General features: G+C 29.9%; 1 protein-coding gene across 1 annotated transcript; it reads left to right on the top strand.

The window, feature by feature from the left end:
* Positions 1–4209: 4209 nt before the first annotated feature.
* LOC113556061 lies at positions 4210–13917 on the top strand. Its single transcript, XM_026960784.2, has 8 exons — positions 4210–5069; positions 7332–7583; positions 8177–8531; positions 8829–9485; positions 10095–10424; positions 10802–11130; positions 12129–12727; positions 12841–13917. Exons 1-8 carry the CDS (start codon positions 4809–4811, stop codon positions 13247–13249), a joined length of 3192 nt encoding a protein of 1063 aa, XP_026816585.1. The 5' UTR covers positions 4210–4808; the 3' UTR covers positions 13250–13917.
* Positions 13918–16460: the final 2543 nt, after the last annotated feature.

The raw sequence follows: 16460 nt of genomic DNA, 5'->3' as shown, positions 1-16460 counted from the left end.
TTCAGAATCTAAAATATTTTGAGCTATAAATACCTAGACGATTTTGGTTCTTTTTAAATTCGAAAATAATATTTATGTCAAAATGTTTGAACACTTTGGACATTAAATATTGAAGAAATAGTTTTAAAAAATTATAAAAAATAATTGAGTGTAATTTCACAAATAATTCTTATAAGCATCTGAAATTCTGAAGTGTATACATTTTAACAATATTGGATACTTATACATAAAATAATAATTTCTCATCAAGTAGCTTAAGTTTTTGTGTAGTAATTCAAAATAGTATAAATCATTTACACTAGAAACATTCCACTGTTATTTAAATTGTTATTTCATGTACTCCATATAATTTTTAAAATATCTCTACCAACTTTAATCTATTTATAATCATTTTAAATTTTTTATTATTATTTTTTTTTATAATTATTTTTTAATTTTGGTAATAATATCATAGTCTGACAGAATCTCCGCTTGGATCTATTTTTTTTTATTTGTATTCCATAGTTTACCGTTGAATTCAAATTTAAGTAATTTATCACATCCATTCCAAATGACGGAATGACCAACTCAAGTTAAGTTACTCAACTAAGATGTATGTAGGTAGTATGTAAGCTCCACACCTTTTATCTATACAAAAGAGCAGTTATACGTATACTTTATAGTCTATAATTTTTAATAATAAAAGTATTGATTAGTGTGTTTTTTTTTGTGTAAGAATACGATAAGAATTGTTTGTATACACGATCTCAGTATTTTTCAAAATTATCGAAAAAAAAAAACAAAAAAACGAGAATTTCTATGCAAAAGTATGTTTGTTAAAAATTTTGATTTTTCTATACAACTCAAAAACAAATAACTGTAAATTTTTACAAAATGTTTATACTGCATTTTATATACATTATACATGATAAAATTTTCAAAATAATTTAACTTTTTTGAACTATTTATAGACATGCAACATTTTCTTAAGATTTTTGTATTTTTTAGCTCAGTCCATTATCTAACCTCTACCCCCTCTCAAAAATACAATAAAAACAATAATGTATTTATGGTGTATAATTTCAATCATAATTCATGATTTAAGAAAATCACAAAATTTAAAAAAAAATGTAGCATATAGCTAATTTATGAACATATAAATGTTTTAGTTTCAGAATTATTTTAAACAAGTACAGTGATTAGACACTAGTTTATAATAATATCTTAGCCCTTAAGTACCTACCTAATTATATATAACATTAAAGTTAAACTTTTTTTAAATTTCCCCTGTTGATATATTTTCCTGAATTTTAAATATACTTGGTGAATCGGTATATCGGTACTTAAGTATACTGAATGTTTACATAAGGGATCATTTTTGCCATAAACTGAAATAACAGCTGGTTCTTTTCCATTTGTAACGCTAACAGCAGCATACCACAATATTACTAAATTATTATAGCAGATACCCACTCGTATATATAAATATTATATTATTATTTATTATAATTATTATAATCTATTTGCTTCCTATTATTATGAGAATATTTAAACATCTATACTATTTTAATTTAATCATAAGCTTTTATTTGTATAATATGTTAATTATGAATAGGTACCTACTAAATATTCAATCAATTACATTTTTGATTGTAATTTACCAACCTTGTGATGAGCAAAAAAAGCAAAACGTATTTACAATAAATCAATTCGGAAGAATAGAGATTATGCTCGATAGAATTAGCTCATTTTTATTTTATTCTTTATTATTTTAAATTGGAAATATTTTTACATATTTCTATGCACTTGTTTGTGTATATTATATTATAAGTATACAGTATTAGAGTGTTTGAATAGGTGTCTTCGTTATCTAATTTTTTATGTGTGGCCGATAATCGACGTTCATTTATCTTCAAAAATTAAAACATTTGTGCAGACGTGTAGTATTAAGGTAACCTATATGTAATTATTATAATCATGCAGACAATAAGTATAGGTATTAAGCATCAATTTATTGTATAGCTATACCTACATTATTAGTTGTTTCGTTATCTTAATATTTTGGATTAGTTTTAAATAATATAATGATTACAATATTTGTTAATTGTTATATTTTTGTATTAATACTTTCCAAATAGGTTAGTTATTAAACTTTTATAAATATGTACAATTTCAGTTCCTAATTTTTAGATAGGTGCCTACTATTATATTTATTACTTTTATTGATGGTGAATCCAAATGATCCAATGCTGTACAATATTATAAATATTATTTCATATTCAATAATGTTTACATATAATTACATTACGTTATATTTGTTTACAAATTCATTAACTTATATTAGTTACATTATTGTATGTAGGTTGTAGGTTAATAGGTATCAATATATATTCTGACGACAATACTACGACAGTAACATTATAAGTATATTTTATAATACTACAGGTCTATAGTCTATAATATAGGTAGGTAATAAATACCTACATATTAATACATTATTTACTAGCTGGTATAGGTGATAACATAATATTGGCTTAGTTAATTAATTATGTCTCCATATATTTTTGGTAAATATTTAACGAATTAATATCATGAGTTATATTTAATTTTCCAGTTAACCGCCCTCGATGTCCTCAACAGGCTCAACATGACCACATATAATTTTTAGGCTGAAAATTGTTTCTATATGAGCAACAAGATGGTATTATATAAATATAAGTAATATATCAATAAAAAAATCACAATTGGTCCAATATAAATGTATAATATAGTTTGCATTTTGCGCGTCCACGCTACCAAATGCTCAGAAATAATATGTTTTTAAAGTTATCCTAATAATATATCATCTGTTATATATTGACAATTATAATTATATAATAAAATTTTTTAACGCAGAAGCGTGTTCAGCGGGTAGGTCTGGTAAGTCCGGGCCTACCCTGATTTTTAATCCTTAAGTAAAAACAAAAATTTGTTGACTATACAAAATTTTTATAACCATGTTTGTCCTGAATTTTGGTCTTAGACACGCCCAAGGCCGTAACTGGGGGGAGGGTCTAGGAGTCCGCCTCTCGAATTTTTAAAAGTAGAAATAGTTTAGTTATGAATATAGTTCATTTTCAACGTTTATATATAAAAAAAAATGTTGGACCCCCCCCCGAAATTTTTTTTCAGTTACGGCCTTGGACACGCCTCTGATTAAACATAGTCATGAACAAAAACTGTAACGTTATGCACAAAATTAGTTATTACTACAATACATGAAGTTATTTAAAAGATAAGTAGATACCTCATACCTAGGTCATATACCTATACTGGCTATACTATATTGTAGTATAAAAAATAATATAAAATTCATCAATTTTACAATTAGAAAGATGAATAATTCCAGACATAATTTAATATGAGTATATATTTATAAATATATAAATATGTATATCAGTAACATATAAGTATTCGAAAACTTTTTTATTAATTAATTTTAAACACGAATTAATGAATTGTTAACGATAGAAAGACTAGGAATCCACAATATAATTTAATAATTTATAAATTAAATTTTTTGAAGGCCGCCACGGCACCAGACTCGTTTACGCCGCGACGAATGCAATGTGCATAGTCATTCACCCCTTCCCGCCACCCACTGAGGACCAACCCGTTCGGTAGGTAGCTGCTGTAACAAATTATATAATGTAGCCAATGCATAAAGGTACCTCCTAACAATATATTATTATAATATTATATTATGTCGTTTAGACTACGGTGGCGGCCTTGGCCGGGCTACTCGAATATTATTATTATTATGTCAACAGTTATATTTTCAATACAATATAATATGCACGGGTGAGTATTTTATACGCGGCTCTCGTCGTCATCGCCATCGACGTCGTCGTAGTCGTTTCGTAACGCGCGTCACAGCTTTTAAAACGCATTTACACGAACGTGCGATGTGTTTTGGCTGTATTGCGTGTACGCAATAAGTCTATTTTTTTTTCCTATATAAACCCGACGACTTGCACGAGTTACAACACCGCGGTAGGTAATTTTATTTGTTCAAGCGAACGCGCGCGCGCTCGCCCCTGACACCTCCTATTATTATACGTGTGAGAAAAAAAATATTAGATTAAATTATACTCCTTTTTTTTTTTTTTTTTTTTCATTATAGGAAATAATAGCGTCCGTCCGTTAGTAGACACATTGCCAACGCTAAATACACTATTTACCACCGCCTCGGCGCCGCCGTCACCGTATCTATAGATAATAATATCATAGTCCAAGGGGCGGCCAGGCATCGGCAAGCGGACGTGTTTGCGCATGCGCTGTGCCGACGACGTATTATCACACGCACACACACGCGCACACTAGCACACCGACGGTATCATCAATCGTGTCTGTTTTTCTCCGTAAAAAAAAAAACAAAATATAGGTATTGAAAAAAATATCGTAGAGTCGTCGCGAACGGCCGACGGTTGCGCGCGCGTTGCTCTCCGCTATCCAGGTACGGCGGGCGCGCGATTAATTTGTGCGAGCGAGTAAACCGGACGGCCGTGGAGTTTTAATGGCAGTTAGGTAACCGACAGAGATTAGACGATTTTTTTCCATTCGGGGTTTGAATTTTTCTTTTTGCGCTGTCCACGGGCACTCGCCGGCCAGCCCTTGCAACACGAGTATTGAGAACGACTGGCTGCGTGCACGTGATGAATGTAATTTACGCAGACAGTGCCAAACAGACGACTCTTCAGCTGCCACCGCTGTTACCGTTGGCTGCTAGACCGTCTTGGTTAGGTGCTGCCGGCCGACGTTTAGGAAGGTAACCCCACTGACTGGGTGCCATGCATCGTGCCAATGTCGTCGGCGGTGGTGGTGGAAACGGTCGTCGCTCTACTGTGGTCGTTGAAGAGTCTGATGTGACAGCGTCTACAACATTTGTGGGTGTAGATGGACACGATGATGAATTTGCTGTAGATGACGAGGCAACTACTACAACCCTGATTTATGTTAAAAAAGAGAGTATGGACGATGATGATGACACTAAACATCAATTGATCCACTTGCAGCATCAACAGCAACACGACACAAACGAAATAGAAGATGTGAGTATTGATTATCGTGTAGATACAAAATGTGATCTGTTTTTATGTTGACACAATTAATCGGCCTGTGATAAACATATCTTAGATCATAATATAAAAAAATAATTGAAGAAATAAAAGTTTTGTTAGATAATATTTGTAAAACAGATATTGTACCTAACTATGAATATATATAGATAATATTATAATGAACTACAAAATAACATAGATACACTTATATTATTTTATGTTCTTTACTGTAGTTTATAAAAGAATTTATCTAAGAGTTTTATTAATTGTGACCTAAAGTTTTTTACTAGTAATTTGCATTAAAAATTTTTTGTAACTAGTAATTTAAAATAAATATAAGAGAACTTAATCAGATCCAATTTGCTGATCTTTTTACTTAATTTTTTTAATTGGTATCTACAATAATATTTATTTTTGGTAAATTACATAGGTACCTTGGTGTTGGACTATATTCTTGTTGTTAGATAATAGATAACACTAACACACAACATATCATTGTTGATCATTAATTTATTAATTAATTTTAATTTACTAAAAAAAATACTAAATACTAAATAGTATGAATGAAAGCACTATGACAATTCAGAACCAGATTGAAATAAAAACTAATATATTTAACTAGTTCACTAAAAACCATACCATATTTTATTTAAAAAGGGTTTTGTAACTAATATTTTTTCATGATTCCTTCATAATATTGAAAAATAAAATGTATACTGATCTAAAACTAGATCATAAATCTGACCCTACCATATGCATAGTCCATAGATGCAACTAGACTTAGATTTTCGAGAGTACTTGTTCACAAATACCAATCCAACCAATCTTCATTCTATTTCAAAAAAATAACTAAATTAGATATAAAATTGATTTTTAGTTATTTTTAATATCTCATTGTATATTTAAAAAAGATAAATCAATGAATTGTTATAACATATTCGTCCATAATCAATTTTTTAATCACCGTACGCTTGAAAAACTGCGTTTGTGTTTTCCATAACTTATTGGAGTTATAAATTATTCTTACAAATTTTGAAAGGTATGTTTTTGTATGGTATTTTCTTAAGTGTAATATCAATAATAATGACTGTGATAACTATTATTATTATCAAACTATTCTACAAATGATCTAAAATAAAATATTTTAAAGCATAAATGTTTAAATAATGAATTTAAATAATCAAAAAACACAATATTAATTTAAATTGAATAGTTATTTATTCAAAAATTGAAAATTATGGTTTGGATTTTTAAGAGTGCTAATTATGATATTCTGTGTGCTAAACTCTTAGCATCCACATAATTTAGCCTACTGTCCAGTTATACTGATTATTACTAATTATACCAGAAAATTAAATTAATTATACTGGAAAAAGAATTAAAGCACCTAAAATCATCAAAATAAGTGTTTAATTTATTACTTAAAAAACATAAATAAGTTAAAGATAATAAACCTCTTTCCTTAAATTTCAATAAAGAAATAGGGTCTCCCTTTAAAAACTTTTATGTGTTTCCTCTTGTATTATAAAATATTAGGTATTTCTGCTTGTACTGAGTATATTTTTTCAAGACTCATTAATTATTAGTTTTAATACAAAGTAATCTTTTTTTATATATATATCACGTAGAACAAAAAACTTGACTTAACTTTTTTAATTAAAGTTTTTTGTTTTCTAAAAAATAAAAATAATAAAAATATTTAATATTACTTATTGTATACCAGTCAATTATAGTTTGTTTTTCCATAATGAAACATTATCATTTGAATGTTTGAATATGTTTATTGCCCTATGACCAATATATACAACAAAAACAAAAAATAGAATGTATTAAATAATTCTTTTTTAATTTTAATTGTATGGTAAATAATCAGAAATTAGAAAAAATTAGAAAAAAAAAGATTTGTGTTTTTGTTCAATTATTATCTGCATCATCTCAATGTAAAAATATACAATAACTAGTAAAAAGATTTGTTTTAAAAAAACCACTGAAATAAGAAAAATAAGAACCTTCAGTTTTAATTTGAAACTTGAAATTATAGTAACATGACTTAAATTTTATAGCATTTTATGTCAAACTAAAAAAAAAATGCTTTATTTTCTGAACTCACTTATTAGTAATTAATAATTATATAGTTTCACTATACTAAGAGATACTTTACACTAGATACTTTTATTAACTATTTACCAATAATCTGTATGTATTTATGAATTATTAGTATTAATTTGTATTTATTTGTTTTTTTGTTTACAGATGTATCGTCGTCACCGCCGACCTAGATTAACTGCTGCAGCCGCTAAACATCAACAGCTTCAAATTCAACATAATCAGCAATTTGATAGTATCACATCATCATCAGCATCAACCACTACCACCAATCGCCAAGAACGGCTTATGTTAGTATCAGTTGATTCTGGTAACGGCCGACACCGACAACCATCGTCATCGGTTGCTCAATTTTGTTGTTCAAGCACTACTGCAGCAGCAGGGATACAACAGCAACAGGTAAAATTTTAGAATAATAGTAGGTTTTTTTTTAAAAAAAACAAATACATTTTCAAATAAATGATTCAACTATGATATAATTTTGCATAGCAATTTGACGATGTGATGTAAAATATGTCATTAATACACTATGTATTTCTCGTCGGTATATATTCGCATGCACATTAAATTTGACATTTAAATGATACTTGCGAATGCATTTGAATAATTCATAGCCGTATAATATCGTTATTGCACTATACTGTTGTGTGGTAATAATAGTGGATCACCGATATCGCGATGCAAATGCACATAGTATTACGATATTATTATTGTTATTATGTCGTCTATGGGTTGGTTATGTAATAATACGGATTTGTATTGAGTTTTCGCTGTAATAAATCGGTTGTTGTCATTTGCGATACGTACTGATACAATTACACGTCCGCTACTCACAAAATGTGGATATCTAGTAATATTTACTGTTTTCGTGGACAATTGTAATAAGTAATAACCAATAATATTACCTTAATATAAATTACACATTACGAGTACTAAGTTGTACAAAAAACTATTAAATACCTACTTTTTCATTGTTTTATTTTTTTCTGTAGCATCAACACCATCATAATCAACAACAGCAGCAACAAATTCCGCCTTCTACTACCGTTGTAATGATCAAAGAAGAAGATGTATCCATGTCATCCGTGGTCAGTGGTGATGGTTTGCATCACCATCACCATCATCACCAACAACACCAGCACCATCATCAGCAACAACAGCACAATATGAACGCGTCAGCGGCGGTGACAATTGTCACTAACAATAATAACACCACCAATGCTACTTCCTCGTCACCACCTCCACCACGACGCCTGTGTCTGGTATGCGGTGACGTTGCTTCAGGCTTCCATTATGGCGTAGCATCGTGTGAAGCTTGCAAGGCGTTCTTCAAGCGCACCATACAGGGTTTGTACAAGCCCATGCTTTTTTTTATAAACTTATTTCCTTATGACTTACTTACACCGCACTCTCATCACTTGTACTAAACCAATTCCCGAATTGTGTCAGGATGTGGTATCTCGTCACGTCATTATTTCAGCAACCATCTGTTATTTCTAATATTATCACTACCATCAAATTCCTCGCTGTGTGTAATTGTAGAGTACATAATGGCAATCGGTAGTTATTAACTATAATACATGCTGTATTGCTGTGATAAATTGTGTTAGGTATTATATAACTATACTTAATTTTAATATGAAGGTAACATCGAATATACATGTCCTGCCAGTGGGGATTGTGAAATCAATAAACGACGGCGTAAAGCATGTCAGGCATGTCGGATGCAGAAGTGTCTGAGGACCGGTATGCTCAAAGAAGGCGTACGTCTGGATCGGGTGCGCGGTGGTCGTCAAAAATACCGAAGACAGCCGTCTACTCCTATACCTACTGCGGCGATATCTGTTGTCCAATCGGCACCGCAAACTGTGCATCAGCAACAGCAATCTACTGCGGCAACAACTGTCAATAATTCTATTCACCACCATCATCATCATCATACGCACAACAATGCTGCATCGTCTATTCATCATCACCACCATCAACAGCAGTCTTTTAATAATGCTTTCGGAAACAACAAAATTATTACCTCTGGAAATTATCATCACCATCATTCATATCACCATCAACAATCGAATTCAGTACCTGGCCAAATGTGTTCAAACGGTACTAATGGTACAACCGCAGCAGTGTCAGTACATAGCAACCAACATCATCACCAAAGATTGCATAACAGTAACGGAAGAGGAACTGGTGGGTGGAACAACAATAATGACGATGGCGTGTGTATCAAACAAGAGTATGAGCAGCAGTGTTGTTGTAATGATGCTGTAACTGCAGTTGATACAATCAAGGAGTGTGGTGAGTTTGAAAATTAGTATAATAATTATTTTATTTAATAATTTTAAAAAGTGTAAGTAAATTAGTTGTAGCGTTACTGAATTTAAAATTTTAAGTATTAAATTTATTCGTACATAATATTTTATAGCTTTTAAAGACGTTGAACTCTCGTGTCTCTTTATCTTACAAACATACACATAGCAATAATACGCGTTCTGCTTTTGCAGATCCAATTTCGTGTTATTAGTTAACCTAAATTGGATTTAGATATTATTAGGCTTGAAAATAAGAATATTATCTAGATTATCTTAAAATATTTTATTGATATTTAAATTTTAAAATAGTTATGATCATTTTAAAATTAGAATATTTTACACACCTCACTTTAAAATAAAAATATCAATACAAACCTATAAGGACCTAGATTATATTCTTACTTTTAAGTTTGTCTGAAAGCAAATTTGGTATGTTTTACTTATATTTATAAGACTGAGACGACACGTCATGTAAATTTGACGTCTTCTTAAATATTAAAACATTATATATGTAATGTAGTTATTGTTTTGAATATCTCATGTTTTTTATTATTAAATTAAGTAAATAATAACTTTTGTTCGTTGATTTTTTTAGAAAAAATGTTGGAAGCCCTTAGACAATGTGAACCGGAAATGCCAACGTTATTAGGTAGCGGGGACGGATCAACTAACGCTGCCCTCACAATGGAGTTTTTTACACAGTCCTCAACGCTCGGGGTACAACAAGGAACAGTGACCGCGGTGACAATGGGTGGCGAAGACGGTATATCTTCAACGTCATCGCCATCGTCGACGTCATCATCATCGTCGTCAGCATCAGCAGCGTCGTCGCCATCGGTGGCGGCCACTATGGTAGTGCACACGCTCGCTGAACTATATGACAGAGAGCTGGTAAGCACCATTGGTTGGGCCAAGCAGATACCCGGTGCGTATATAATTTAATTTATTCATATTATAGTTATATAAGTATGTATATAATAAGTGTATTATTGTCACATTTTGATGCAAAATTTATTGTTGAATATAAATTAATATTGAAAAATTCTCCATTTTTTTATCTATCCGTGCTTATAATGAATTTATAAAAAATAGAATGATCATAGGTATATAATTACTTTCAGAGTTTCTTTGTTCGTTACTTAAGGTAAGTCATTTCAAGTGCATTTGGTATACCTTTATTTTAAACAAAAAGTCCCTCAATCTATGAAATGTGATGAATGATGATTTAACGTGCGTTTGTACGTAGTTTTGATATCGACGTCTATGTGATTTAATATCGATAAAATTTATTTTTACTTGTAGGGTTCACTGACCTATCGCTCAATGACCAGATGCGCTTATTGCAGTCAACTTGGGCGGAATTATTGACATTAACCACGGCATTCCGTTCCTTGGAACAGTTTAATGGTCAAAGTGGTGACGGAGGTAGTGACATTAATAGTATTGGCGTTGTCAATGAAGAATGTAGTGGCAATGGTCTTAAGTTACGGTATGCTACAGACTATTGGTTGGACGAGAAGTTAGCTAAAGAGTGTTGTTCTACAACTAACGGCGCCGCTTCATCGTCAAATGGTACGACTAGTGGTACGGGGGTGATAACAACTCCAACTGTGCTGGACATTTACAACTTGGTTAGTATGGAGTATGGACCGAACAAGCTCTAAGATTTCACTATAATATAAATGTACAAGTCCTTAATGTTTTTTTTCTTGAAAAATCCATGAAATAATTTTCTGATAATAAAATATAAAATTATATTAATTTAATTATACTTATCTAATTTTAATTAAAATACTAGGTGTAGTTGTCTCATGAAATTTACTAAAATATTCTATAAATAAAAGTAATTTGCTATATTTTTTTTAGAAAATAAAAACATACTAATACATTTCTTCTTCTTAAAGAATGCAAGTATGTATGATATATTTATTTTTTCTGAAGGTATAAAACATATAATTCGTATGATTTTATAAGTATTATATAATTTATTTGTAAAATCTACAAAAATGCCCGTCATTGAGAGATATATCTTTAGTGTACTCATATATTTAAGTGTACGACGCAAGTACGACATGATAGTGCATTATTCTTTTATCCTCAGAACATAAGATTATGTTAGCTTTATTGTCCCTATCAACCTAATACTTATTTATAATATGCCGACTAATTAATTGTCATTATTGCATAAACTACTATATAATCATAGTTTCTTCGTATTTAACTTGCAGCAACAATTGTTAATAAAACTGTAATATATCTCTTCGTGTATTAACTCAGACAATATAAAAAGTAAAACATCGTTTTTTATGGAACATTTTATGTGGTCACTTTATTATTGTACATTTGTTGTGCCGAAACATATAAAAAATAATAATGCTAATATCCCTGTACTCTTTACTGCTGAGCACCACCTCATATTTAATAATTTATTCATTTATGTAAAATATCCATATAGACTTAATTTCTTGAATGCAACAAAATACATTTTTAATTTACTTGATTTAAGATTGCAAAATAATAATTACTTATTTTATAATATAAAAATGAATACTGTTTAGTTTTGAATTATGTATTTTGTATACCAATATAACATTAATAATTATCTGATTATTGTTTGTCTGCTGCTTAGTCGGCTCATATAGTTCGACAATTTAAGGCAGTAAATGGTGGAGAAGGCTTGACTTCAGATCAATACTATCTGCTCAAGGCATTAGTCCTGGCTAATTCAGATGATCTAACATTGGCATCATCATCTGCGACAACTGCAGCAACCACTGGAAAAAACCACAGTACTAACAGAACAGTGTCTAAAGGCGACGATGTTGTAGTTCAGCAGCAGCAGTCAGCTGTCAAGCAGTTTCGTGCTACCATTGCCCGTGCTCTTCAAACCCATCTAGAGATGACTGTGGCGGTGGCAGCAGTATCAAATTGTTGTTGTTGTGATGGCGGTACTAATTGTTGTTCTACGCCAGCTGTAACTATGGATTGTTGTGGCAACAGTGGAGCTACCACTGCAGATGCCAATGGAATGACTTCCAATTGCTGTAGCTGTTGCTGCAAAACTAACAGCAACAACAATACTGCATCTAATCAGCTTGACAACGGTAGCGAAATTGTTGTCGTTGTTGACAATCATCAACAGCAACATCATCGCCAGTCACAACAGCGCATGGATACCACAGGCATATCCACTACAGATGCTTCTGCAGCTACAGTCGTTGTTGTCGGGTTAGTAACATATTTAGAACTATCAATGTGTAATATATTTTTTTTCTATTTACTAATAATATTATATTATTAATTAGTACTTAAATTTATTAGTACTTTATAATTTTTAATAGCACTACCAATAACATGGTGATGGACGATGATGATTGTTGTGGAAGCACACCATTAGTTGACAACCAACAACACCATCATCATCATTCTCATCATTCAGAATCAACAAACTCTGCTTCGTCTAAGCTCATTCAACTGCTTATGTGTTTGCCCGCACTTCGACAGGCCGATCAATTAATTCGACAGTACTGGACCCGAGTTCACCGGGAAAATCAACAGCAATTAGCTGCAACCACTCAACCACTACAACCGCAAAATACAGTCCTTGCAGGTTCTGGAGTAGGTTTTACCAGGCAATCTGCGGCCGCTGACCGATCATCATCTATAGGTAATGGCACCGGTAGCAGTAGTACAACTGTTGTCAAAATGAACAAATTGTTTGTTGAAATGCTGGAGGCCTGTTTGCGGTAATTACATTATTCAGTGGTCGTCATATTGCTCCTCTATATTCTGGGTGGTATCGCGGCATTAATAGCAGTGGTAGACATCACAGACTTTTAAACTACATAAGATAAAATAAAAACTCGTGTAATCAAAAGAGGCATCCTGACACATTTATTTGGTTGGAAAATTAATATAAATATAAATAGTCATTGATATTGTATAATATATAATTTATATATTTCTATGGAATTTTAACAACCAAAGACATGGTAGATGAACATCAACTTTTTATATGCACAACATTCCGGGTTATTTATCTAGTTTAGTATGAAAGTCTGTGGGTAGTGTTTAATAGTTTTACAATAATGGTAGTGTTTTGTTTTGTTTTATTATTTTTTTTTTATCAATAGTTATAGCGGTGGCAACAGTGAACGTTGATATAAGCGTTTATATATTTCCAATAAATAATAAATTCACTACTGCCATATATCTTTAATTTTTGTTAGAATTTTTGTGACACTTGCGTATCTTTTTTTCATAATTATTTACCACAATACCCTCCTCTCATAAACATACCCAAATTATTGTTGTATGTGTAAATTGTATACGAACATTGTGGATGTACGTTTATGTATTAAAATATAATAGATATTTTTATTATGACTATTTTAATTATAGACGAACATATATTTTTAAAAATATGTACATACATATATATATACAATTTATACAATATATATGTATGTATAGTTTTAGTTTTATAATAATAATATTTTATTGCCAATCGTTGTTATTGTTGAGATTGTTATAGTTTTTTTCTCTTTTATCATCGTTTGTTGTTAAATATTTATAATAATATAAAATATACGTAACCATACGAATATCCATAAAATGTATTTTGATGTATTTTTGTATTTTATTAATTTATTTCAGAATGGTAGCCACTAACCAATGTTTGATTTAAATGGGTTTTATACTATGTTATAGTTGTTTTATTGAATATTATTGAATGTTCCATTAACAATTAATATAAAAGCGACGATAACATGGTATTGCACAATAATAGGCCTTTAAGGTCTGATTTCATGAACTCCTAGTAGACTTACATTATAACAACTAGAACACAGTAGTTAGATATACAATTAATTATAACCTTTTAAAATATACAATTTTAAATAATTACATCTATAATAAGGATACAGAAATAAAAATTAAACTTAAGTATATAATATTAATTAAATTTGATATTTTTAGTACAAATAAACAAATATTTTAAGTAAATACAAACTATTAATAAATATTTTATAACTATAAAAAAAAGTTATAAAATAACAATTAAATAGGTAATAACTGAGTAAGCTATGCAAAGAAGAAAAAAAAGAAAAAAGAAATTAATTAGAATAGAATAAAATAAAATAATATTCATAATAAATTTATATAAATTTTCTCTGTTGTTTAGTAGATTTAAAATGTTCCTTGTCATTGAGTACCTAGCTACCTAGACCACTGTAATTATCACAATGGTGTGTTCAGTGTGGCGATTATATCCCATCATTGTCCTATTTTTTGTAGATCTTATTAGTTGTTAGTTACCCACTTAATATGTTCTGAGTTACATTACAGTCATTACACATTAAATATTAGTTATGTGGGAAATCATATCAACTATGCAAAGATTCCCATCTGTTATCAGTAAACTTGTATGTAATCACCATCTACTTTAAACTATATCAATACTCTATTGTGCAGCATCTGGATGTATTTTCCTGATTTATAAGTCTGTTCTAGAATATGATCAGTGTCGAGACCAGTATTTCTCAACCTTTGTATTATGGGGACACACTATTAAAATTTTTCATACTTTGTGACACACAATAAAAAAAAATAAGAATAATACATTAATACCTATACATTTTTGTAAATATAGTGTCAACAAGGTTTGTACATTTTGTGTTATTTAATATTAGTACTTACCGCAACGCTTTTGAACTTACCCGGCGACACACCAGTTGAGAATCACTGATCTAGACCGTCTAATAGGTACTACAGGAAAAATTTACTTAACATTAATATATACCTACATGACAAAGTATGATAATATATAATTTTAAATTTTTCCCTGGTTATAAACTATATTAACAATTTAAACCCCAAAACCTTGCTATTGTCTCTTAGATTTTACCCTTTTGAACCTATTGGTAGTTGAAGTCTCCAGTTTATAGAATAGATTTATAAATTTAAATTTGATAATAACCCATTTAATATTGATATTGCAGTATTGATATTTGATACAATTTATTTTAATACAAAACTAATCTATTTACCAATAGTTTTATTTTTACAAAATAATTCAAATTTCATATGCATACATACAACAACTTTTTTTTAATTTAAAATTATTATTTATTAAGGGGACATTTCACCACATATGTGTTGTCTCCGTTTTACACACGTACGACAGTAAATTTTCGTTCTCCAGTTTCAATAGTGTGATTTTAGTTTCATTATTAGAGTGAATTGACCTATTATCTAACTTTTAGATAAGAACATTATCTGTGTTTCTCTCGTTGGGTTTTTACGATATTTTAATTTTTAAGTGAATTATGAACATTTTCAAATATTTAATAATTTAATACTCATAACTCACCTAAAAATTAAAATATCATAAAAAGACAATGAGAGAACACGGATAATATTCTTACCTAAAAGTCTAATAATAGATCAATTCACTCAAATACTAAAACTAAAAGCACACTATTGAAATTGGTGAACAAAAATTTACTTTGTGGTACGTGTGTAAGACGGTGACGACACATGCAGGTGAAACGTCCTTTTAATTGGCAATTAAACTCAAAATATAATAATAATTATATTTTATATAATCTATATTAAGTACCTAATTGTATTTTGAAGTTTTTCTACGTATTATAAGAAATTATATATATTAATACACATAGGTACTTACAAATCATTTGCTATTTATTAAATTAAATAATTTTAAAGTAAGATAAAACTCATGACTAAATTTATTATTTAATACGCCGCACAATAGTCTATTCATTAAGGATGGGAACATAGTCTTTGGACATCATTTTCAAAACGTTTAAATTAAGCTGAAGGGCCAATTTTATTGACGTGGTCCAAAAGTTATATTTTTTTAATTGGTTAAAACTAATTGTAAAAAAAAGTTCATTAATAGTTAAAAGTAATATTAACTTATTACCTATAAACAATGAAA

Source organism: Rhopalosiphum maidis, chromosome 3 (assembly GCF_003676215.2).
Source record: "Rhopalosiphum maidis isolate BTI-1 chromosome 3, ASM367621v3, whole genome shotgun sequence".
NCBI lineage: Eukaryota > Metazoa > Arthropoda > Insecta > Hemiptera > Aphididae > Rhopalosiphum > Rhopalosiphum maidis.
The sequence above is the reverse complement of the archived record's forward strand: the minus strand, read 5'-3'. Positions and strand labels throughout refer to the sequence as shown.

Coding starts and splice junctions, on each gene's coding strand:
- LOC113556061 (XM_026960784.2), top strand. CDS start 4,809: ATGCATCGTGCCAATGTCGTCGGCGGTGGTGGTGGAAACGGTCGTCGC. Junction 7,584..8,176: donor CAGGGATACAACAGCAACAG/GTAAAATTTTAG, acceptor TTTTTTCTGTAG/CATCAACACCATCATAATCA. Junction 10,425..10,801: donor TTGGGCCAAGCAGATACCCG/GTGCGTATATAA, acceptor TTTTACTTGTAG/GGTTCACTGACCTATCGCTC.